Genomic DNA, 26093 nt, shown 5'->3' with positions numbered 1-26093 from the left:
ACTGCTTCCCTGTAATTACACTGATCAGACTTTTCTGGGCTGGAGGTGAAACCTTCATTGGACACAAGCTCTAATGCAATATAACTAATAATGAAATGTCTCAGTAGCTTCAGTTTGTTCTATGGAACACTAAAGGCCCCTCCAGATACTCTGCTGCAGAAAACATTCTATTTGTCAGCATATATTCTTACTTTCTTGCTAGGTAGCCTCTGGACATGGCCTGGAAGGTGATAATAACATCTGTGATCTTCAGGTCTCTCTCTTCTTCCAGGTGAGCCAGAACGCCAGTTCTGAAGAAGATTTTACTCTGTCCAATTCTGTACAAGTTGGGATCAAGCTCTAGTGCTTTCATCTGGAGGAAAACAGGGAGATTTTTTAACTCCAGTGCTGAGGTTTAGGGTACTAAAAATCACTTCTCATTTCTGTACAGTCTCAATGCTTTTATATAAAAAGCATAGGCCTGATTATAATAAATCAAAAATGCTTTCCTCACCATGAGTATGCAAGCCTGCTTCCCGTCCATGAATCCTTTAGGAATGGCATTTGCAGCAAGAATTTCATATCTGCCAAAAGATGCTTATGTTAGGGAGGCTGAAACACACTGGGTGGTTTGGTACAGACAGACAGACAGGAGCACAGCCCTGCTAAGGGCAGAGCTGGGGCTGAGGGCTCGTACCGCTGGCGGAACTCCTGGAAGACGATCCTGTTGGGGAATCCCTGGCGGCAGATGCGGATCCCTTCCAGGACACCATTGCAGCGCAGCTGCTCCAGCACTAAATGGGCATCAAGCTTGCCAGACTGAAAAGGGAACAGAAGGTATTTTTAACACAGATTTACAAAAATGTTACCATCCACGTGTCTGTGTTTGAAGACATTGCTCAGCTGTGCCACGTACAGCGAGCAGCTCGACAGGAGTAAATGGCAGGAGTCTGAAAACCGAGCATCTGAAACTTACCCTTTTCTCATGATTTGGAATGATGCAGCGGACAAAGTTGGGATTGGTGTTCCTTAGGGTGGTCATCAGTTTGGTCAGCTGCTCCTTGTAGAGCTGTCCAACAGTACGGAACATGCCTTTCTTGGTTTTTGAGGCACTGGGGAGTGAGCTTTCACTACTCATCTTGGCCATTTGGTCCAGCCCAACAATACGGTCCACTGAAATAGAAGAATGGAACAGTTTAAATAAACTCTCCTTGCCTCACATCACACTTGTCACTGCCATGGTTACACTGCAGCTTGCCAAAGAGAACAGGTATATTTTTTATGCAATAGAAGCATTCTGACAAATGTACTAGAAGTCCTTCTGGGTAAATAGTCTACTTCTGTCAAAGATGAAAATGTGGATTTTGTTAAGTAGTGACAGAATGGAGCGACTGAATACCTAGAATATATTTTATTATGTCCATGAATTAAATAGAACTCCACAGAACTTACATGAAAGCCTTCATAAAACCTAACAATAACCTCTGCTAAGTGAGGTCTACAATTTTACACGTTCAGCAACACTTTAACAGTGTAATGAATAATTTTTATTTTGTTGCTGAATAATATTAAGGAAATTTTTTGATAGTGCTTAAAACTCTCTAATGAATTTTTTCATTAATGATGTCTTTAGAACACATTATTCTTATGTCTTAGCTCAGTCTCTTCTATGCTTATCACGTTCACACTTGTGTGTTACCAGCAAGGGATGGCTGTCAAAAAGTTCTGATAGGAGTTTCTCTCTTTAAACCCCATCAGTGATTTAGATTTGTGATTCATACCATCCTTCCAAAGGTCTGCTACAAATTTGTCTGAAGACTGGTTCAGCAGAGAGGTCACATTGTCGTTTAGTGGATCCATGTTCTTTGTCAGCCAGGCAGTTGCATTGTAGGTAACCTGCAGGGAACAGTGAGTGCTACATCAAAAATTTTTTCTTGATAAGAAATCTGGAGGTCCAAGAACACAGGGCACTGTATTAACACAAAATCAGACAAATAATGTGCAAAGGTTTCTAGGGTTGAGGGCTGAGTATTTATTCTCACATGTACTGATGTCTTTAAAAAGTCTGCTTGCTAGAAAAGGTTCCAAATCACTTGGATTTTCAATAACCTTAGTGATGGTAATTTTTGTTGTGAGCTTAGCACAACCATGATTTGCAAATCTTATTTCATGTGTTGTGTAATTAAAACACTAAATAAGCACATTTCATAATTAAAGCCATATCTCATCAATGCAGATACCAAAAAGTTTCTCTTTGATCCTTTGGGTATTAAAGAACCAAAGTTCCCTAAGTCAAAATAGCTCAATCTGTCCAGTACCTTTCCTGCATAGTGCATTATACAGAATTCTGTTTTGTCCTTGAGTTGCTTGGGCTTCTGGAATTTGGGATGGTTGCCTTGTTCTTGAATTAGTTTCTCCACAAAGGACGTGTCAGTAGCCTTGGGGAACCAGCACTCTTCATCCAGCAGAGCCAGGACACCAGGAGGGTTGGTCTGCAATGGAAGCGGTGTCAGATCAGAATCATCACAAGCAGAGGCACAGACAGAGCACCACCTTCCTCACCCCTGAGGTTACAGATCCTTCCAGGAAATAAAGGATCTCTTGTTGTACTGACACATAACTGATACCTCTGTAGTATCCCACCTACAGAGAGAGAATCTTACTGGTCTTTCGATCAGCTCAATGCAAGGTTGCAGGTCCAGGCCAAAGTCAATGAAATTCCATTCAATGCCCTCTCGCTGGTATTCCTCTTGCTCCAGTATAAACATTGTGTGGTTGAAAAGCTGCTGAAGTTTCTCATTAGTGTAGTTGATGCACAGCTGCTCAAAGGAATTGATCTGTGAAGAGGAAAGCAGTGAATTTTTAATGTTAGAAAGAGACCTTCAAGAGTGAACTTAAATGACAAGATGGTATTTGCTATTTTGTGTTTCTTTTTGCATATTAAAATAATTAAAATTTAAGGATCTATATGAGTTTAGTCAGCTTGTGTTCCACAGTACCTACCTCAAAAATCTCAAATCCAGCAATGTCAAGGATCCCCAAGAAAGAGGCTCCTTGTCTTTTTGTTTTATCGAGAGCTTTGTTCACGCGAGCCAGGATCCAACGGAACAGACGCTCAAACTTTGCCTTGGCCAAAGCTTCTATGGCAAAGTCTGCCTGGAAAAGGTCAGAGGAGATTGTAAGTGAAAGAAGAAACCCAGTTAACTGTTAATTTCTGTAGAAATGAGACAGAAAACAGATGTTTCCCTTTAGACAAGATATAAGGAGAAATAGAAATTGGAGAAGGGAAAAGAGCTTCAGGAGAGCAGAGCAGAGTGCATGTGGTACCTGCTCTTTGGTCTGAGCTTTCTGGACAACATCTCGTCCGACCTTGATCCTTGGGGTCAGAATAGATCTTGTGAAATCTGTCACATTAATCCCCATCAGGTGGCACACTTTTTGTGCAGCTAGAATAAAAAAAGTGAGATTTTATTTCTGACTGAATTGCATCTTAGCTGGTCAGTAAGTGGAAATATGAGTAGCTCAGCAAGTATGCAGAATTATTTATTTTCCTTTAAAGCTTCTCTATTGTACATACAAGAGATGGCACTATAAAAGTAACATTTGTGATCCAGGCAACAAATTCACCATTCACCAATTTATAGATTAAAGATTACTAGAAAAGGTAATAATAACTGAGCTGATTTTAAGCATCGTTTATATTTGAAAGCCTGAGAGCTACACACATAACAGCAATTAAATAAAAAATATTGCTAAAGAGTGCTTATTCAGTTGCTGTTTTATTAATTTTTTAATGTTAACTAAATTTTGAAGTGGAAAATCATACCAGTATCATCTGGCATAGAAGCTTGATCAGTGTTTCTCTCCTTCTTGAAGACAATATTACCCAGTTGTAGGACAGATGAAACAACTCTCAGAATAGCTGTAAGAGAAACAGATCATATAAATGAGGAACAGAATGGCCATGTTTTGAAAACTCTGTTCTCTGCAACAACATTGTAGTGCCTCTGATGGTCTGTACCTCTCTGGAAAGAGTGAGGCTTGTTTTAAAGGCCTGTGCCTTAAAACTGCAGGAGTTTGAGAACTGATTGAGCAAAAATCTCCACAATCTGTGCAGTGGAGCAAATGGGCCAGGCTGGGAACACCAGCACCTCAAGTAAGTTATGCTGGCTCCCCAGGCAGATCCCCACATCTCAGGAATTTTTCTCCCACTCACAGTGCCTGTAGCATCCTCCCTGCTCAGTCACTCAAGAGTCTTTAAAATAAAAAATAAATCTGAATTACCAGCAGCTTCAAAAATGTGTGGCGCTTCTGAATGTCCAGTTATTCAGGGACATGGGGATATTTTGTTGTGCAACTAAAATCAAATGTATACATGTCTGTAAAAGGATTAATGTCAAAATCCAGAAGAGGTATTTATTTATGTTTGATAACTAAAATATACATAAATGTGATGCCACCTAATCTGGGGTAGTAAAATCTAGTGATATGTTACAGATGAGGTTGTATCAACTTGGGGAATTCTGTTTGTTTATCTGTAAATTTATCTAATTTATACAAGAGAAGAATATTTTCCTAATGGGCTTCTATTTTAGAGCATGAAATCAGAGGGGTTCAGACAGCAAAAGAATGACTCCTGTTGCTGCAGTGGAGAATGCTGCTGTCCACGGCAGTAGTGGCAGGAGCAGAGCAGAGTGCACCAGCACCATCATCCAGGCTGAGCAGGGCTGGGGTTCTGCTCAGCACCCCTGGGTCACTGATGCAGGTGAGGGATGTGCCCTTCTACTGCTGCTGCAGCTGCTGCAAGGCTCAGCAATGGGAGGGCGCTGCTTTTGCCACCAGGTGTCACTTGGGACATGGCAGTTTGCATCTGAGAGCCCTGCACACTCCCAGCAGCACTGAGAGGTAAAAGCTATGCAGGTGGATGTCTCTGGCAGGCCCACATTTTCAAGACAGTTTAGCTGTTGTTTCATGCTCTTTGGTTTTATTTCTCTTCTTTCTGAATCAGTGAGTACATATGAGCTATTTGAGCCTGTTCTGTTTCTGTCAAAAATAAATCAGATTATTTTGCAATTTTTTCATGCTAGTTGGAAAGTTCTGAACAATGGCTTTAAATGGTCATTACTGTTGAGCTGGTTTAGACAGTAATCTCTTTTTGGATATGTAGGGGGTTCCAATGAGAAATATTCCCTTTCATAAACACAAATTAGCTTTGCAAAGTGAGTATTTTGGACAGAATTAACCTCTGCATTTGCATCTCTATGTAGTGTCACTTGCAGATGTAAATTGAATACAGTGTTGACGACAATTCTCACATGTCTGTTCCTCATCAGTAAAGCCCATAATTTTCATGGCTTCCAAGGTCTCCTGGAACATTTCATCATCTTGTTGAGAAGGAATAGGCACATAGCCGCCGGATAGAAAGGTGTAATTGTTGAAGCCTTCCAGCAACAAATCATCTAAAAAGAAGAAGAAAAGCTTATTTAAGAGCATTTACTTAATGCTCTTAGTTCATGAATTCTTCTAAGGTAGAACAACAGAAAAAACCCCAAAATTATAACCAAAAGAAAAAAATCTGCTTGTATGAGGAGTTTAGGGTCAAATATTATCAAAATAACTATTTAACAACTACTTTGATGGTATTAATTTTCTAGTTCTCATTAATGACTGGAGAACATCTCTGCACTTTGGGGCAATTCTTTTTCCTATGGACTCAAATCTGAGCCATTCTTCCCAAAATACTTTTATTGAGGGCCATATGTAACCTACTCAGAATTGTGCCTCTCCCTGTGGGGATTCATTGCCTGTAATAAGAAAAATGGAACAAGGTAACAACCAAAGTGGGCCAAACTAACAGACTGTTCAACCCTATTCTATGGCCAACAACAAATTCTTAGGTAAGGAACATAAAAGCCAGGGGAAATACAGAGTAACCCATTGTTTTATACATTCTTTAGCAATGAGTGATTTAGGGAAATATATCATATTTGAACCATGATGTTCCAATAAATCTGAAACTGCCTTTCACAGTGTAATAACATGCTGTGGCAAAGACATTATCTTAATTTATTTTAAAACAATGAGCTGATATTCTTGTTGGAACCCCCAATCTCTTTTGTGTAAAGCAATTAATAACTCTTCCCAATTTATCTTCTTGCTATTATTCAAGATGGGATCTGAATGGGTCTACATCTCCTGTAAATTAAAATATCTTGTAAACTACAAACAACCTGCCTCAAACAGGTGGACATGAATTGATGCTTTCTTATAATTCACTTGAGAAAATTGTTTTCTCTAGCTAAAATACATAGGTATTTCTATGGCTGTTTATTTATAGTAAGGATTGAAGGACATGTAATTACAGAAATTAAGATAAATACTTAGGCAAGCCATTGCTCAGACTATTCAATGAGATAAGAGAATCATTAGTAAGGAACTTACTTCTCATCTGTTCAGAAGCTCCAGCAATCAAATAGTAAAAGATGTGAAATGTTCTTTCATCTTTAGCCTGACGAATTGCACGGGATTTTTCAAGCAAATCTGTTTGTAAAGTGCGTTAAAAAATCAATAACATGATTCAGTCCTTTCTTAATTGTGCCATCAGCCTCAGAACCATCAATAGCATTGTTGAAATATTTGCCATGTACTTGTCTAACATGAATATGTGTCTAATTCTGTGTCAGGAGCTATGGTATTGGTATAATGATTACTACAATAAGCAGATCGATCTCCTACTTGCTGTTGCAGGGTAAATGCTGGTAATCATGGCAGTAAGCAAAATAGACCTAAATTATTATAAAATCCAAGATCCAGAACTAATAGTCACAATAGAACTCATATCACTTTGAAAATGAAGCACCAATATAATTCTTCCAACATATGGTAGGGCTGCTAGAAAAAAAGAGTTCTTGAGGTGAGTATTGTAGGTATAAAAGCAATAAAATCAAGTTCTATTTATGGACCATTTTTGTGACTATAAGCTAATAAAAATGAAGTTATCAATAATGTAAGTATTTCAATATCAGTCAGTGATTCACTCTTTAAAAGCTAAAGTGCTGTAGATAAAACTTCAATTAAGACAAAAAATGTTAAAATGTTAATGATTTTTTCTAAAGATCAGTTGTCAAAATAAGAGCAGAATGATAAACTGTTGCTTGATTCCACACTCAAGGGATAAGTGTAGTTTTTTAGAGCTGCATCATTCTTTTGCATTTATTGGAGCAAGAAGCTCTTTCTACATGCAAAGATGAGCAGTGCAACACTGAGGAAACCACCTGCATATTAATATGTTCATTAAAATATACTAGCTCATAAACATACCAAGGGAACAGGCAACATTCCTGACAAGTAAGGTCAGACTGAGCTGAATTTCTCAGTCCATTTTCCCTGAAAAAATACATCGAGGTTATTGATACACAGCTCACTGCTCTGGGTGTTTTATTTGACACAGCAGATAGCATTTAGCATCCAGGCAAGACAAATCCTCTGGACACAAAAATGTCCTTTGTCACTGCCTTAGGTATGGGCTGTCCAGTTCCTGAAGCTGTATTTGGGGAATAGCTCCCTTTCCTATAGCTGAGAAAACATCCCTGGAAACAAAAAACTGAGAGCAGGACAGAAGCTGATATCAGCACAAACGGGGCCACTTCCCTCCCTCTTTGTTTACAGCACCCTCAGGAGTGTTTGCCTTTCTTAGACATGCAGTGAACTTGTTTATGTGCCTTCCTCCCAGCCTGGTGCAGCTCACTGCAAAGGATACAAGTCTCTATGTTTGCTCCCACAATGTAGCCCGTCACGTCAAAGTTGATGCGGATGAATTTGCCCTGTGAATGAAAAGAAGATTTAATTGGGCTGTTCTTTCAGGAAGTGCCAGGTTTTCCAATATTAGCCAGTATTTAGCCTGCTCCATAAGATGTGTACATCACCCTCCCTGGAATAACATGCTTGACTCCCTCCTGCTGGGGTGACCTGTGGAACAGCCTCAAAGGAAGTGACCTTCTCTGATATTCCCTCTGTACAGATTCCCCCCACACTTTGTTCAGGTACTTAGAGGGAAAGGAGTTCTCCCTACTGGACTAGGCTTTGGAAGCAGGGGTAGGACAACATCATTCCTCTACTTTGATATTTCCACAAGGTCAGTGAGGGAACAGGGTTGGATCTGTGAAACTCTCTCTGCTAAAGCTGACCCACATGGACCCACAGACCAAACTGCATTTCTCCTACTTACAAATCTGGAGGAGTTGTCATTCTTCACAGTTTTGGCATTTCCAAAAGCTTCAAGAATAGGGTTAGCCTGGAGAAGCTGTTTTTCCAGCTCACCCTAAAATTCATTCAGAAGCAGTTAACACTAAAATTTGTAATTACTTTATTGAAACTAACACTCAGAGAAAAGGCAGAGAAAGGTGAGATCTAATTTAAGTCTCTAATTTTTTTTTGCTGAATACTGCATTTCATGTGGATTTGTTTTAATTATCTATTAAACTTCATGTTTATCTATTTGTGCAATTAAGTGCTGCCCTGTATACATGACCCTTTTCCAGCCTTGTTGCCTGTGACAGATCAAACTCTATTAATCTGTTTAGCATCACGACTGGCCTTCTTTAAAAAAGGGTCATTCAGTGTCAATTACTTTTTCCAGTTTAATGTAATTTTTTAGAGGGATATTCTTAAAGGAACCTCTAGCATGTCTTTTCCAAGTTAGTTTATTGAGACCCTTTGCTAGCAAATGACAATGTAATTAGAATTACTTGCTGAGAATAATTTTAATGTAATGCAGCACAAAGCTACAAAGCAGATTTTATCAGATCTATTAATAATGATCCATGCAAGGCTACATAGGTTAAATATGGAATTGCATTGATTTATTTCAAACTAGGATAATGAGTTCTCATGCAAACACACAATCTTCATATTATATTGTTAATTGTGGTTAGTAATTGCTGAGGAAACAAATCATGCAATGAAACAAGCATGCATTTATTGCTATATATTTACCTAATCCTATTTCTAAGCAAACCAATGAACTTGAAAAAATACTTTGCATATGTATACAGCTTGTCAAAACTGTTCATTCAACTCTGTCCTATGAGATCACTTACATTCACATTTACTTTGCCACACTATTCTTTGAGTATTACTCTGTAGTAATATGCATTATTTCAAATAACTCACCCTGAAAAGGAAAAAGTCCTTGATAGATAATAAGATATGATTTAAATAATTTTAAGTAGAAATTAAGGCAATATTTTGTTTGAATCTAGGAAATAATTTGGAAAATGAAAGCGCTTCCCAATTAGTGTGTAAATATGGTAACTTTTTTCTAAATGTCACTTCTGAATGCCTTGTAACTTCTGTGTCAATGGTGAGAGCTTCCTCAAAAATATCATTAAAAAGCTTACTACCCAAGAGCTGGTGGAAGAGGGAAGGCAGAGTTCCTAACAAGTTCATACAGGAATCCCAGAATAAGAAATGAATTCCTAAAAGTCCCTGAAGATTCTCTGTACTGGGCAGCTCTGTCCAGTTACACTCTAGACTTAAAAACTCCAGTATGAGCAAAGAGTGTTGCTGCAATGAGATGGCGGCATCTAACATAGAACCTTGTCTGTTAAAATGAAACAGACACCACCTGCTTCTACTGAGAACTGAACTATGCCATAGAGCTGGGGATAAAACTTTGGCTTCAGCACTTTGTGCAGCTGTAAGTCCACCAAACTCCACAGAGCTGCCCATGCCAACCATGAAAGAATTTTTATTTTCAGAGAGATTGTCAAAGGAAGTACTAAATTAACTAAGGGGCAACACTGTCACAGCTGAAGTCTGAGAGGAAGCAGTCTGAGTGGGGCAAAAAAGACTGCATAAAAGAAAATAAATCTCATTTGCCTGGCACAGGAACACCAAGAATGTGCCAGCAAACCTGCCTGTATTCCCAAAGCATTGCTATGTGTATGGCACACAGAGAGGAGGGCCTGTAACACACCTGCAGACAGGTGCTGCAGTGGGAATTGCTCTGGTACACGCCACAGCAGCAAGCTAAGAACATGCTAACTCTTGTGGTGGTGAACAATTCTCAACAGTTACATGGAAATGGAAAATTCCAAGCAATAACAAATGGAAAGCATGCAGCCAAACAAATCAAACACCGTGAGGTTTAGGAATTATTTCACAACAGTCCTAAAAACCTCAACCTGAAGCACAGAAAGTGTTTGGGTATTTCATTCAGAAACCACATTGTTAAATTTCAGGCTGAGTGGCTCTTCCAGGATTGTGGGAAATTTAATTCAAACTATGGCAATTTGAACACACACAAAGATATAGAAGAGAGTGATATTTGAAAGATGACCCTGCCTGTGTCAGACCTCATTCTTTACCATGGGGCCTGACACAGTTAGGGTTGATTTGTGAGAGCATTTGGTGCTATTGTTGCTTTTTATCATACCATACAACATATTTCAACAAAATCTCTCTTAAATTTTTGGGGTGCAACAATAGCATGCAGATCTACACTCAGTGCCTTAAACACACATCAAACAGTCTAAGTTACTCACGTAGGCAAAAGAAGGACCTTGCTGTGTTGAATAACATGGTATAAAACAAGTGTCAGTATAATTTCCATTAGACAGATATTTTTATTGTTTTTCCTGTATTAAAATAACCAGTACAGTTTCCATGCAAATAAACCAGGAATACAGATATGAATAATCTATTGCAGACATACCAAAGGTACAAATACCATTAACATACTTAGAGCATATTAACTGAAGAAAAGAAAAATCCTATGGTAAAGAGATGGGATTTGGACCCAGTCCCAGGTTAGTCTCTCAGGACCAGACAAGGGCAAATATTTTTATGATAAATCTCTAGTTCTTCTCTGGTGCATTTTGCTATTCATTATATTTTAATGGCTGAAATTGCAGTGTCAGTAGTCCCAACCACTGAATTACTATTTGTCAGCATGATATAGAACAAATTAGACTTTTTCTCAGCTCCTCTCTGATGGATATTTGCCTTCAAGTCTGTCTCAGGACAAATTTGGTCCTGAGGCTTACATAATTCCCCAGAGCAGTCTGCAGTTAGGGATGGCCTTGGCACCCCAAGTTCATTTCCCCCAGCTACTGAGCAGGGAATCAATAGGAAGAAATTATTTTTTTGCATAAACATTAAATATTAAACATTAGTCTTGGACTGTTTCCACTAAATTAAATCACAGATTTCTAGAAAATACTACTCAAAAGGACATCTGCTCCCTCCCCTACTCCCAATTAGAATCCACTGTACATAAAATCCCAGTTATTTGTGGTGGAAGAGAGAGGGCTGCACACCTTGTGCTCTGCTGACACATGGGCAGGGGCAGCTGTGAGAATTTTACATTATTTCCCACTTCTCTACTAATTACTTATCTTGTACCCAATCTTGTATTTGTGACACAATGAAATGTTGTCCTGAATTAAGCCTGTTTTGTGATAAAAGTGAATTGCTTCATTTTTTTGCAGAAGTTTTGAGTTACATTTGAAAGGCTGGAAATTGTGTAGGACCCGGAGTTGTATCACTGAGAAGAGCAAAGACAGCTGAGAGCCTCAGCCATGGTAACGATCTCCAGGAACTGGGCAGGTATATGGTTCAAAGTAAGAAAATTAACTTTAGTCTCTCAAGCAAGACTATTACACGTTTTGAAGGAACAAAGCACTTAGAAAAAATTGTGCCTTTCAGAATTGTTACCTCTGACAGAGCAGTAAAAAAAAAAGACAAGTTTTATACTGGGACTCTTTGCTAGTTGCTAAGAAAACTTATTAACAAATCCAATCAAAACTTTGGAAGTTTAAATGCTGGCATACATTTTTGTGATGCAGTTGGACAATGTGTTTGTTACAGGCTTTCCCAAACTTCTCAGCTGGCAGAGGTCAAGGGTAAAACAAGGACTTGAGCCCTTGCAGACTTCAAGGCCTTCATACTGGGATATAAATAGGTGCTATGCCTATGGAAAACTATGAATATTTCTGTTCTCCCTAAGTACATTCTGATTTGATGCCTAAGATGGTGTCAAACAATTTTTTTCTTCCATAAACATAGAGCTGTGACATAATTGTGTACTCTTAATATGCCCCTGTTGGACAAGCCCCAGTCCCTGAGCTGCAGAGTGACCTCAGCACAGCCCCAGAGGCCTGGGGAGAGCTGGGGATGGAGGAGCTCACTTACAGTGACGCTGGTGTCCTTCTTGCCCTTGTGTGATGAGGCGACAACAGCCAGGTACTGAATGACCTTCTTGGTGTTCTCTGTCTTGCCAGCACCAGATTCACCTCTGAGGGGAAAGAAAATAACACAAAAGAAGGTAGGTAACCAGTGAAGTCCTTCTGCCATGTACATAGTGTATAAAAAAAGGGCTGGAAACTGCCCAGCTCGGTTCTTATTTACCCCAGAGCAGCACCTCACAAATGCACCTGACTTCAGCCTGCAAAGAATGCATTATCAGAGTTATATCTCTGTTCTGGTAGTATTTTGAGTGCACATTGGGCCATTTAAGGGAATTATAAAACATGATACATTTTTGAACAGCAGTTCATCTTGCTTTGGCAGCATCTGAACACTTAAGAGAAGTGGAGTTGGCAGGGAGTCTGCTTATATTTTAAGATCAAAAAATACAACACTAACTATGATGTGATACAGCAGTAAAAGAAAACATCAGCAGTAATACAATGATTTTCTCTTCTGAAACTCTGCATTAAAGTAGACTAACAGCTTGATCCTGCCTCATCTGAATTTGGTATTGAGATGCTCCTTGAATTCAGTGGGACCAGGAATGGAACTGCCTGAGGTGTCCCTGCTCCTTGGGTAACAAGGAACATGGTGGGGATTTGTCTGACCAGCAGAACTGGCACCCCAGCTCTGCTCCATGCAGTGTCCTTGGGAAGTAGGAAGGCAGGGGTAACTTTTTCTCTCTTGGAAGACTTCCAGGTTAAGTTTATTAACAAATCTTAAACCCTCTCTTAAAGTAAAAGAGTGATTTTCAAACCACAGATTGACAGAGTCTTTTCTCAATAGAAATTTCCAGCCAATTTTCCTCTCTAATTGTTACATTACATCATCTTATGCCTTTCAGATACCTCTGGCTCTGATGATAATATGCACAAAAATATTATTATACTGTCCTGCGTAGCAGTCAAAGTGGGTGTGGATGTGACAAACGAGGTTTTTCAACTGAGCTGGTGCTGTGAGGAGAGCAACCATCTAAGCTGAACCTCTCTTTCTTTGGATCTATAATAAAATAGATTTTAGAAAAATAAAAGAACAATACATTCAAAAATCCCAGAGATATTTATCAGCTTTTTTGAGTCTGCAACTGTTTAGCTGAATCCACTGCAGTTCTGCTTCTTTTCCTAATTAGGAAATAGAGGAATTAATTTTCCCTACCAAAGGACCAGTGATAAATGGACATAAAAATATAGAGAAGTGCTGGGCAGAACTTTCAATACAGAATGACATTAATATAAACCTTAGGAGACCAGAACCAATTCCTGCCTGAGGTACAACATGATAAGAACTGTTTCTTCTGGCTTTTAGCATTTCAGCCACAAATAAGTGAGATTAATAGATTCCTTTTCACAAGACCTGGGTTAATTTGCACAGTTTAGAGATTGGATTCATCTCTGTCTGGGCTTCAGTGCTAAAACATTTCTATGTTTTATTGATAAAAATTAAGTGTCCTGGGAACAATTCCAAACCAAGCACACCAATTTGAAGACCTATGCATACAAACTTTTCAAGTAAATCTACCTTACATCTTTGTTTCTTTGGGAAAAAAAACAACCAAAACAACTTTCTTCAAACAAACCCTGGGCTTTGAACTATTCCATTTTATTAAGGGTTATTTGTAGTTCATCACATCATCATTGCATTTCCTTTCTCCCAGGGCAACAGTGCCCATCTTTTGGCTTTTCCCTGAATCCCTGTGAGTATTACCATATATGGCATCATTTTACTTGTAATTATCCCATCAAACAGTAATGCTCCTTAACTCTTTGCTTCTGCACAGGCTGAGGGCTTTCTTGTTTTCTGCAGACAGATTTTGAGGCTTTAACTTTCTTTTGAAATAGACAATAAAAAAGTTCCTCGGCGTGAAATAGAAAAAACACAGAACTGCTTTAGGTTAACTAGGAAGAAAGTCTCCAAGGTCAATAACTAATGAAGAATAATGTCTCTTGCTGATGAATTCCTCTGATTTTCTACATATCAGATCAGTCATAAATGTTCATGAAAACAGACAGGTCTGACAAACAGCATCCATTTAACATTAGTAGCCCTGATCCTCTGAAGGATGTATCACAGCCATATGACATCTGATTTCCCCTCAGTGATGAAATGTGTTTGTAAATTTATCAATGAGGAAGAATGGCTAGGTCAGGTCAATGCCTCTAAATAATAAGAAGTTTACCCAGGGAGACCCAGGTGGAGGAGAGCATTTGAATGTCTTCGTTCACAGGTGGATGAAATTCTTCCTAGAGCTATTGAGTTGTAACAGAATTGGTCATGCACAGCAGGTTTTTCCTCTGCACCTGCCTTGAAATACTGTCATTTCTGAGGGGGCAAAACCAACTTCCATTGTGAGATGGTATGAGAAATCCCACCTGTTTTAAAATCTGCTTTCTCTCTTGAGCTCAGTGACTGAATTTTTAAAGATGAGTCTTTTTTCCTGCAGTTCTTTGCACCCAGCTCAGATGGCCAATGCAAAAAAGAAGATCAAAAGCAAGTTGCACTGTTCTGAGCAGTCCAACAGCAGTACTTCAGCTACTTCCTATGCAAGTTTTTCTCCAAAGAAACTCTTTGGCTTTCCCAGACCAAAGGGCTCCACTAGACTAACAGGCTTGCTCTGTTAAAAATACCACTCTCACAATGTGGGGTATAACTTCAACTTATCCTGCCCTCGTTGCTTGCCAGTCATTGTTTTAGGACCTCAGCACAGGTCCTATGAAGCCCATAAACTCACATATATAGTGCTCAGCTATAACAGAGTTTTTGTACCTCTTGAGCTACCAAATCCTCTGTGACTCCATTATCTTCACCTTAAATGAAAATTATCTCAGCTAGAATAGATTTCCAAAGAAGAACAAGGTGACACTAGCAGATTGGCCCCAGTGTTGGGGTGGAGCCTGCGGTGTAACTAGGACTCTTGTACATTTGAGAACAACTGAGAAAAATGAGTTTTAAAAGTGTATTTTCTTTTGTTGTTGTTGTTGAAAATTTGAAAGCTTTCCATGTTAGTATTATGATATGAGACTTAGCTTAATTCCACTTTTGGAAACATCTGAAAAGCAACAGCAGAATTTATTTTCAGCATTTGTTCAGTAAGCAATGAACCACAAGAATTGCCCGTTCACACATCCCTTAATCCCAATGTGCTGGCACTGTGGGAAGCCCCTGTGCGCAGGGCACTCAACGAGGTGCTCTAAATCACATTAGGGCTTGGCAGCCTTTGTCCTGCAGTATGAGATGTGCAAACACGATGAAAAGCTTTGTCCTAGACCGGCTGTATCCCACTGGAGACTTGTGTCAGAAGCCAGCCCACTGATCCTACGGGTTTACTTACAAAACAATTCCCCAAGGACTCGGAGCAGGGTCAGCAGCTCTGCCTGGGGCTGGAGCTCCACAGATATCTGTGTGGGACAGGGGCCAAGCAGCAGCCACTGCCAGCTCCAGCCTTGGAGATTTACTGAGCTGGGAAAGAGGAGTTCAGCTCTCTCGTGGAGGAGTCTCTTGGCTAATGGGGCTTTGCAGTTTGGAGATGTTCTGGGGGACTTTGCTTCTTGATGCGCGTCAGGGAAGGAAACGGGCTGGAGTCCCATGGCTGGGTGAAGCTCTGGAGGGTTTGTCCAGAGAGAGAGAGGGGAAGAAGGAGAAAAGGGCAGATGGTCACTGCCCCACTCAATGTTTTGTCTGTTCCCATATCAAATTATGACCCTGCTACTTCCCTGTTTTTTTAGAAGCTACTCAAACTGAATGCATGTTTTAAAAACCAGAAAGGTAATGAAAAAGTACTTGATTATAGGTACAGGTGTTTCACAAGTACTTGTTTCCATGGGCTTCATAATACCCCAAACACACAGAACTTTGATCAGATTTTCTCATTCATTTAAGGTAGCTTTTTTTAAAAAACTGAAAGTTGTGCACAGTCCTCTAAGCCACATTTGGTTTCCAGAAAATACTCTACCTGCTCTTTCCAGGAAATGGCTAAAATATGATAACCCCAAGATCAGACAGGTTTATGAGGAAATTGTTGAAACTCTCGTGGTTAATTTTTAGTAAAAAACATTTTGAAAAGTCCAGAAGAATTCACTTGTGTATTTAGAAATCAAACAAGAGGCCAGAATTCTACTTTGAGGGCTTGTGCCTCTACTACCATTGGAGGAAGCTTGAAAAGCCACAAATCTGGTCACTGGCCATGGCCTCGGTCAAGCCACGCTTCATTGCTGATGCACTGAGCTGGCTCAGGTCTCTGAGTCCCTGGACAGATTTCTTGGGACCTTTCCTTCAGCAAGGACTGTGTGCTGGTAAATATGGACTAAGAGTGAATACAGAGTATTTCATGGCCAACTCCGAGGTCAAACAGGAGAGAGCACAGTGGGGAGGCCTAAGCACAGGCAGGAACTGCAGGAAATCCCAACAGCCAGGCAGAGCAGTGAAGGCTGCTCAGAACCAAGACACAAGAGTGGAAAAGTCTTACCTGTCCTAAGTTTCAGACACAGAAAAGAGTAAGATTTCATATTTCATACCTCTAGTGCAATGTTATGTATTGTGTATGTATTATATATGTCATGCTACGTTGTGTTATGTTACAATAATGCAACCACAGATATATTAGTAAACACATGGTATAAAGTTTTTTGTGCTGTAAATGTGCATGATAAGATGTGGGACTTTGAGGCTGACTGTAAAGGGCCAGAGAGCAACTGTCAGGGAATGACACAGAGGATGTTCAGTGATGCTACCCATGGGAAAGAGCTAACAGCAAAAGGATGTGTGTGCACAGAGGAGAGGAGGCCAAAGGCAGTATGAGTGTGGTTATTAATGAAATGCAGAGAAAAGAATGAAATCTGGAAAGACAGGGAATTCTGAGGAAGCACTGGAACCCATGAGCATTGAAGACAGATGGAGATTTTAAACATACCATGGTTAATCACACAAATGATAGGGATCGTAAAGAATGCAAACAGTACTTAACCACATGAGGGTAGGTTTAATGAGGTGAGGGTGAAGTTCTGAGAATGGGTATATTTATAGTCAGAAACACAGAATCAGGCTCAGTTCTCAGATCTTCCCCCCTCCCTGTGTCCCAGGAGTATTTCAGGGGATCCATATGAATCCTATTCTTTTACAGTTTAGGTACCAGGCCTTGGAAAGTTCAAGCCTGTAGCTATTTCAAGGAAAAAACTCTGGCAGATCAATGCCATAAAGTCTTCAGTTATTGTTACATATTTTAGGCCAGAAGATAATTTCTCATCATTTCTAACAATTCTATAAAATACTGCAAATTGCTTCCACTTGACAGCTGCCAAGCTGCAAGCCAAGTGAACTTTCTTCTTTCTGCACAAATAAGGCAAACAAGAATGTTAAACCAGTAGTGGTTAAAGCTGTGTACATTGGCTTTAGCTTGGCCTTTTTGCTTTAGAAGACTTGTGAGGACTGTTTTAAGCTATGGGTTATGATGCACATCCAACACACAGCAATTACTCCAAACATCTTGGGGAATCGCTTGCTGTGCTGTTTTCAAAATAAGAAAGGCATTTCATTCTCTCTATTTTAAATATTACTGGATGGAAAAGGCATTTAATTGTCTCTATTTGATGTATTACTGGTGTGAAACACTTTAGGTTTCCAGCAAGATGACCAGGTAATTTCAATAAATGGTACCTGCAAGAAGTGGATCCTTTAATGGATTTTCATGAACAAAAAGGCATAGAATTGCAAAGAAGGTCCCTTTCTTGAAAGTATCAATGTTCCAAAGTTAAAAGAAGATTTACTAGTGGAAAAATAAACTAAAGTATAAAAATAGAAGAAGGAAATGCATATTGTAAATTAGTCTTAATAACCATGACATGTTTGATCCTGGGAAGAATGTGATGGTCAGTTTTTACTTCATCATTGCAGGAATTTTAGATTTCTTTTGGTATTAATGCATTTGGGGGCAGATTTTTGATCGATATACTTACAAATATTGAAGTCTTGTTGGAACAGAGGTTAGAGCTACGATAGCCCTTGTGGTACCAGACACAGGGTACAGTTTTTATTTGGCGATAATTTTTTTCAGTCAGCAGTGGCAGTCAAAAGTAATGTTATGGCTGGTGATCAGCAGCAGTGTTTTTTTGAGGGTAAATATATATTCAGTCAGTAGCCACACTTTCTCAGATAACCTAAACCTGACAGATTACAGCATCATTGCATGAACCTCCTATAAATAATACACATGCCAGCTCTGCCAATGTATTAGCATTTACATAGAATCAAATCCAATCTTTTATCAGGAAAACTGGAAAATGCCAAATCTAACAAAGACAAAGTGTTGTCAAAAGCATTCTTGATGACATTCAAGCAAATAAAACCAACTAATAAGCAACAGAAGAATGGAGGGTCAAGAAGGAGATCCTTGTCCAGTTCAACATTTTGAGTGATTTTTCAAAACAGTCAGAAATGACAAAGCAGTGGGATTTTGTGGAGCAATAACCACACTCCCCAGTAGTTCACTGTAAACTGTTAAATCTCTAAGTTCAGAAAGTCAATTTAAATAAATAATTTTATGCATTAAAGATTTCATGTGACACTGATACCTGTTCTTTATCTTATGAACAGGTCTATCTAATGAAGTCGGTTTGGGACTGCAGTTCAAGCTTACTGAAGGTGACGAGAATGTGTCCATTCCACCAGAATTTGAATCAATTTTGAATAAAGACATTGTGACATTGAGATGTACAAAAATAGATGAGTTTACTTACGTGCACAGGATAGACTGGTCTTCTCTATCTGTGAATAAAGAAAAAATAATCCATTAATTAGGGAGAATGGCTTTTCTGACAGAAGCACTTATATTTATAAGGATTTACATTGAACAGCCTAGACCTTCTAAAATCTGACTGACCATGATTAGTAAAAAGTACTGGGTTCACATCTTACTTAATTTGCCCTTGAATTTAAATAACCATCTCTAATGGAAATATTTTGTACAAAAAACGAACAAAAGGTTAAGAGGTCAAAAATATTTTCTGTAAATTCCATTAGAGATGAACTGTAATGAGGACAGCAAAAAGATCAGGCTCTCCGTAAGAAGATTATAACAGAACTTCAAACCTGAAACTCAAGTTTTTACTGTGCTTATGAACTATGGCCAGCAGCCCACTCAAAACAAAGTCTGGACAGATAAGGCAGCAACAAGTAAAATGTTTTAAGCTGGTCGTGCAAAGCTTTGACTTTTGAAAGCAAAGCAGTTCAAATAATTTAGCCTGTATTTCATTTCAGACTGAGACAACTTGTATCAAGAGAACAAATAATTTCTTTGGGAGATCTTCCAAAGAATAAGATAAAACAAGATACTTTAGATTATACAATAACATGTCAACAAGTATGTAAGTATTCTTCATGTTTTTTTACTATGAACAGACCATCAAACACATTTTGGATCAAGATTTATAAAAAGGAGGGGCAAAGTTTCCATTTCTGCTAGGTGAGGCATGTGAGAGGTTTCACACACGTGTCCAGAGTTCTGTCATGCTGCAGGAAGGGTGAGGATTGCAGCCCATCTCCATGACCTGTTCTTGGAGCAATCCTCCCTGCTTATTCATTTGGAGTCAGAGTTTCTCTCTACCTTCAGAACTTTTACACAGATTGTTCTGCCAAAAGGCATGATGAGCATGTTTGCTAAGATCCATTCTAAAGTACAGCTGTTTCCTTCACTTGTCAAGCACCAGGGCAAGTTTCCCAGAGAGGTGTGGTATTTCCAGCCCTGGAACTACTTGGAAGCAGACTTAAACAAGGCCTTGAGCAACCAGCCCCAGCCCTGAAGTTTGCCCTTCTTTGACTGAGACTCTCAGTTTGCCTTTACAGACTGTAAAATAATCCTCTGACTTAGGAAAATACTTCCTAGGCAGGTCAAATACATTTTTGAAAAGTGTGGTTAGTTTACACAACTGAGACTTGAGGCAGATAATTAGGCAGAATCCAGTGCTTCTGTATGGTTTGGCATTATTTATCCAAAGCAGAGCCAGCACCAAGCTTTGCTCAGAGGTTCAGACACGAGCTCCTCTTGCTCAGTGTGTGGGGTCACTTGCAGGAGTACCTGTCTGGTTGCTCACTCCTATTGCTGACCCTGTATGTCATAAATACCATGAGATTATTTAAACCTATTTAAACCAATTGATTAAACTCTCAAGTTGTAACTGCTGCCTGGCCCACAGCCAGTCTAGGAAAAGCATTAGAGGATTCTGCAATGGCCTGGATTGATATTAAACAACTGTTTTACTCCCAGTTCCTCAATAGCTATAACATTAACTGCTTTATTGATCACCACACAACAAATGGTGCCACTTAACTGCTTTGTTTGGTAAATTGGTACAAAATGACTCATTCCTCATTTTTATTGGAGGTATTTGTCAGCAATCAGCACTGCAGGACTCTTCCACATAAACATTTGGGAGGAGAGGAGCTGTGAGCCATGTTTGTTTTTCACTGCAGGGTATCAGCTAGGCTGGCTTTCTTTTAAGTTAAAAAAGTGAAAGCATGGGAGAACTTTTGCTAAAAATACATTGTTGTGTAAATAGAAACCATGGGCATATATTGATATTGCATCACTAACCCATAAATACCATAAAGAAAATAAAAATGACTCTTGATACTGAGATGCCAGTGGAATTTCTGAGCTCAGGGAACATCAGAAAAAGCTGGTCTCCAAGCCAAGTATTTTCTCACTACTCTTTGCTGCCCATTGCTGCCCTTCTTTTGCTCCTCAGTAGGGGAAGGTTCCCAAAGGTGTCTCACAGACTGGCCCACCACAGGGGTTTGTGTGAGTGCCTGTGCAGGGGCAGCCTGGGGATGTGTAAGAGCAGAGGAAGGATGAGGAAGGTCAGAAGTGGCACCAAATGTCCTCAGGGATAGGTTAATCATGGGAGAAACCCCATGCTGGCAAACTGTGCTGTGCACACTCACAGAGGGGGAATTCCAGATGTTATTCTCTCTCCTGCATCAGTTCTAACTGCACCTCTAAGGATGAAAGGTATCAGGAAGTCCAGTCCTATTCTGTTATGGCCTGAGCTGCAGATACTGGCCTCATTTACTTTCAAAGGCTCTCCCATTCAATTAATCCTATTTCTGTTCTGGAATGTTTCATTCTATGTAGAAAAGCCTGCGACCTATTTTGCGAGTCTGCAACTTTATGTGGTCTATCTATCAAAAGAAAAAGAGCTATATAAATAAAACTCCTTTAATATAATTCCTGGGGGTTAAAAAGCAACAGAATAGGTCTTCTAGATTCTAATATCTTTTTGGTTAATGCCTTTTAAGAAAATTTGACTCTACCTGAAGAGTATCATCCACCTCCTATATGTCCATATTAGATGTTTAAACATTTATTTTTTCTTTCTGGAATCTGCTTACTTTTTCACCAAACACCTCCAGTTTGCCTGTAAGATTTCCTGCTCCTCTGTTCTTGATAGACCAGTTAGCTCTGCTTAATCACAAACAAAATCAGATGGTTTATCGCAATGAAGCAGCAAGTTGGCAGCTTTACCATAAAAGGAAAAAAAAAAAGACTGAAACCATGTTCCCCCACTCACTTACTGCTTCTTTACATTTGTTAATAACTGCACTGCCTAAAGGGGACATTTCTGTACAGTCCTGCTGAGGACACAGTAAACAGATGGCTTCTCACCGCAGCCTCCTTTTCTAAGACCTTGGGAACTGTGTTTCCCTCCCATACCTCTGAGTAACTACCAGGTTGTTTGTTTTTCCATTTTTAACTCAAGCTTGCATAAAAGTGGCTCCACAGAAAATAATCTCCTTGAATCTGCAGAAAGCTGTAATATATCTTCTCCATGATGATTTACTGCCAGAAAACTTAATAAAGGCCTAACCACCTACACAAAAGCTTTGTTAGTACTTCTGCATAAAATGACTTTTCACATTTGTATTGTCTACCACTTATTTTTTGTTTCTTCAGGGAAGGTGACAGAAGGCAGCAGAATTGCTCCTCCTTACAGAGCAGTGTCTCAGCTTCACCATCACTGGAGGCTGGCAGTGCTGCAGGAAGAGTCATCCAGCCTCCTCCAGCTCCTCTTCCCTGGAACTGCCTCTTCCTTGCTGCTGTGACCAGCATCCACAGACCACACTGTGCCCCAGGAGGGGGGACACACTTCAGCAAGGCAAAATCCAGGGGTGGCTTTCACCTGGAGCATTTTGCATCTTGGCTGCATGAAGAATCCTGCTGGCAGTGCAAGGTTGGGATGGGGATCAAGCCCTCTGTATGGAGCTACTTCATCCCAAACAGGAGAGAGCAGAGGGTGCAGGAGCAGGGGGAAATGTTTTGTGATTGAAGTCCTCAAGTGTAGCAGTAATCATCCATAGCTAGTCTGTAAACACAGCCAGGAGGGCCCAGTTCAGTGTGGTGACTCCTGGAGACACACACACAAATGCTCTTGCAGAATTCTTAGTCTTTGAGATTAAAGAAAATTAAAGTTTATTCCCATTCTGGCTGGAAATGAGCATCCATGGCTGTGCCTGGGCACTCATCAAACTGCATTAGTGACATGGTAATCCGCAGATTCAACAAGACACCCAGCACTCCTGGCTGAGCATGAGACAGCATGACTGTGATTTGCAAAAGGGTTTTAGGTGCTCAGAACCACTTGAAACAAGTGGAAATTTTATCTTTGCCCAGCCAACATCTTTGATAATTCCTGTGTCCTGTGAGATGTCAGCTTTTCTGCATATTTGGAAGAAAGTCTGATTATCAGATTGCTGATAGCTGTGGCTAAGTATTTTTATCAGAAGAGCTTTGATGGGAGTTAAACATCATCCCTAATGAATACATTAACCAAGTAAGTCTCTGAAGCAGAGGAGGAATGCAGCGTGCACAGCTCATGTTTTCTGCTGGATGTTTGTGCCAACACAGGGGAGGGTGAGAATGCAGAGGGGGCTGTGATTCCCAGCTGATGAAGGAAGGACCAGGGATCTGCAGACACAGAGGCTTGGTTCACCAAGAGATAAAGGATCCCTGAGACATCTGAACAAGCTGATTGCTCTGGGCCAAGTGGCCCTGGTCATGAAATACCAGAATATAATTCCTCAGTCTCATGAATCTACAACATATTTTACTTTGGCAAGCAGAAACTATGCAAGTTTCCAGATAAGGAGCAGTACTGACTTTTCACAGGGAAAACATTTAGTGCTCTGATCCATGTTTATGGGTAAGAACTTTTGTTTATATTTCATTAGGAAATATGCTCACAACCCCCTGAAGCTCTCTGTGCCTATATGTGCAGCGGGCTCACTCAGAACTGTGCTGACGCCCACTTTCACCACCCCAACGTGAACAGAATTTTGGCTGAATAACCAGAGTTATTTTGAGGGCTGGTTTAGCTTCATGTACAAAACACGAGTAGGTTTTTACAAACAAAAGCACAGCTTTAAAAGCAACTGGGGCTCTCTTCAGAGATGGAGAGACTCCAAGATGACATGTGCAAGTAAAACGTGGGTGTCCTGGGCTTGTGCTGGGAGCTCTGCTGGTTCCACTGCCGGCTGCCGTGCCAGCTGTGCGTGGTTGGGGTGGGGAGCAGTGAAAGAGCATCCTCTTAAAGGTTCAGCTGATCACCTACTCCCTCCTTGTTCCTTTCTACTTGTTCTCCCTCTCCTCTCCGCTGCCAGGAAGAATTGCAGTGGGGGCACATGAATAATGAGGAGTAACTTCCCAAAAGCTCGTAGGGCCAGGAAATTATTCTGAAATTATTCCCCAAAAGAAGTGAATTGATAAGAGCCTGCACTCTTGCTGTCTCCTCCCTCCAGCCAGCCTGAGAGGCACAGCTGAACCCAGGCTGTTCTAAGTGCAGTTAATGGCCACAGTGAGGGCAAAGCAGCTCCAGCGGCTTCCTATTGCTCAGGAGAACGTGCTAGGATGGACAGGAGACAGTCAGAGAGAGGAGGAGTGGGAGACATCCCAGTGCTGCCTGGATCAGCCTCATCTGTGCTGAATTAGTTTCACTTTAGGCAGAAAACTCATGTATTGTCAGGACAAGACAATTCTGTTTCAGCAGAGGCTGCAGCCATATGGTTTTTTCCCCCCTTTCCTACAGATAGCTTATATCCCTTTTCTATTTTTTCCCCCCACCTCATTTCTAGAGACAAGTACAAAACCCTGCATAACTGCTGATGGTCTGCCGGAGCCAGGAGCTTCTTCCAGATCTCCCCTCAAGATTTGCTGCTTAAATAAAGGATCAGAGGGAGGAATGGCTTCAGGGCCTGCTCAGAGCCCTGGACAGTGCTGGATGCAGAGCACCGGGCTCAGGAGGGAAGCTGGAACACAGATATGTGACTGTGGCTTAGTGGGATGACCTTCTGCCAATAAGTTTTTTATAACAATGATTATATCACATAGTGTGTAGGAAGGTCTGTTTTCAGGATATTTTGGTTGCTTTATTGGTCCTCCTCTGCTGCACTGTAGCTCTGCCTTCTGGGATCCACTTAAGTAAAAGGATTGAAGTAGCTCCAGGAAAGAAATGCCATATAAGCCATAGGAAGGAAGTCCTAATCCTGGGAAGCCCTAAACTTAGGGCCAAACCTGTGAATCTTTCTGAGCCATAGTTGTCAGCCAGAATTTCTGTAGGGTCAGGGTCTTTATGAGGGCATATAAACTTCAAAATATTTTGTAGAGCTCCTGGTTTCCTGTAGCACCCAAGGTCGATGTGAGATGGCACCTGGTCATGCCCTATATTCTGGAGGTGTTGCAGCCTCCTATATCCATCACTTTAGCTTTTTCATCCCTAAATGATAGTTTTTCCTTTGGACAAAATCCCCTCAGTCTGTCAGAAGTGACTGCAGGAGGAGGAGAGCTCTGTGAATTTTGGGGGTTTGCGCCCTTTGGGGCCTGACTGCTTTCCCACTGCCCATTCCCATCCCTGTTGGAAAACAGCACATCTCAACTCAGGGTTCAAGACATCAGGCTGCAGGGAAAGTAGCCCCAAAACCCTGTTTGAATCTGCTTTGCTGGGGAGAGAGGGCAGCAATGCTGACAGATCCAGCAGCGCTCACAGCTAACTTTGGAATAGTCTCCACTAGTGGAGAGGGAGCATTTTCCATGCCCGTATTTGCCAAAACTATTTGCTTGACTTTGAAACCTTCCCACATGCCTCGACACAGATGGGTGAAAGGATTGTTTTTCCTTTTTGAGTCACAGCGTTTGTGGACTGCTGTTCCTGCCAAAGAATTCCTCTGAAACTTCTAGAAAGGCAGCCCTGCTCTCTGTGAGAGCTCTTCCCTGGCTGGCTGCTTGCAGGAGCCCACGTGGAGCTGCCAGGTGTTTGTGGCACCCAGGCAGGGCTGGCAGGGCTGTCCTACCTTGCAGCATGCTCCTGTAGGCTGTGTCAGCGATGGCATAGATGTGGGGGGGCATCTCGTGCCTCTTCTTGCCCTTGTACATGTCAATGATCTTCTCTGAGTAGATGGGCAGCTGCTTGTAGGGGTTGATCACAACGCAGAAGAGACCCGAGTAAGTCTGCAAGGGAATTCAAATAAAAGCTGGGCTTAACATCACCATGTGCCATGTCCAGGCTGGGAAACACAGGCATGAGCTGCAGGGAATTGATGGGATTTCAGCAGCAGCGCTCCTTTGTGTTCTGCCCAGGGCAACAAAGGAAGCAGATTTTCTGAATGTATGTGCATGGGTGGTTTCAAAGTGCACAAATCATTATTGCTAAAAAGTGAGCTGCTGGAAGCAGGTGAATTCAGCAATCTGTACAAACACTGTGACCTGATGTTAGAGCTCCTTAACTTCAGTCATTTTCAGTACATAATCCATACCCTTATCACACATAAGGGTATGGTGATAACTGTAATAATTAACATTTATATGTGTATTTTCTTATCAGAATATC

General features: G+C 40.6%; 1 protein-coding gene across 3 annotated transcripts in view; it reads right to left on the bottom strand.

Moving 5' to 3' along the window:
* The window catches only part of MYH11 (myosin heavy chain 11), a 54216-nt gene that overhangs the window by 17721 nt on the left and 10402 nt on the right, over positions 1-26093 (bottom strand). For 2 of the 3 annotated variants that reach the window (XM_030958014.1, XM_030958016.1), the window contains exons 3-20: positions 25558-25714; positions 18957-18984; positions 12172-12274; positions 10524-10544; positions 8207-8299; positions 7739-7802; positions 6421-6519; positions 5295-5438; positions 3806-3901; positions 3307-3425; positions 2983-3135; positions 2643-2816; positions 2298-2471; positions 1761-1875; positions 956-1152; positions 677-798; positions 494-563; positions 192-352 (exon numbers count right to left, since the gene is read on the bottom strand). In XM_030958014.1, the coding sequence (XP_030813874.1) occupies positions 192-352; positions 494-563; positions 677-798; positions 956-1152; positions 1761-1875; positions 2298-2471; positions 2643-2816; positions 2983-3135; positions 3307-3425; positions 3806-3901; positions 5295-5438; positions 6421-6519; positions 7739-7802; positions 8207-8299; positions 10524-10544; positions 12172-12274; positions 18957-18984; positions 25558-25714 (2090 nt within the window). The remainder of the gene's footprint in view (positions 1-191; positions 353-493; positions 564-676; positions 799-955; positions 1153-1760; positions 1876-2297; positions 2472-2642; positions 2817-2982; positions 3136-3306; positions 3426-3805; positions 3902-5294; positions 5439-6420; positions 6520-7738; positions 7803-8206; positions 8300-10523; positions 10545-12171; positions 12275-18956; positions 18985-25557; positions 25715-26093) is intronic. The other variant, XM_030958015.1, reaches the window with a different exon arrangement.

The sequence above is a fragment of the Camarhynchus parvulus genome, chromosome 14 (genome assembly GCF_901933205.1).
Source record: "Camarhynchus parvulus chromosome 14, STF_HiC, whole genome shotgun sequence".
NCBI lineage: Eukaryota > Metazoa > Chordata > Aves > Passeriformes > Thraupidae > Camarhynchus > Camarhynchus parvulus.
The sequence above is the reverse complement of the archived record's forward strand: the minus strand, read 5'-3'. Positions and strand labels throughout refer to the sequence as shown.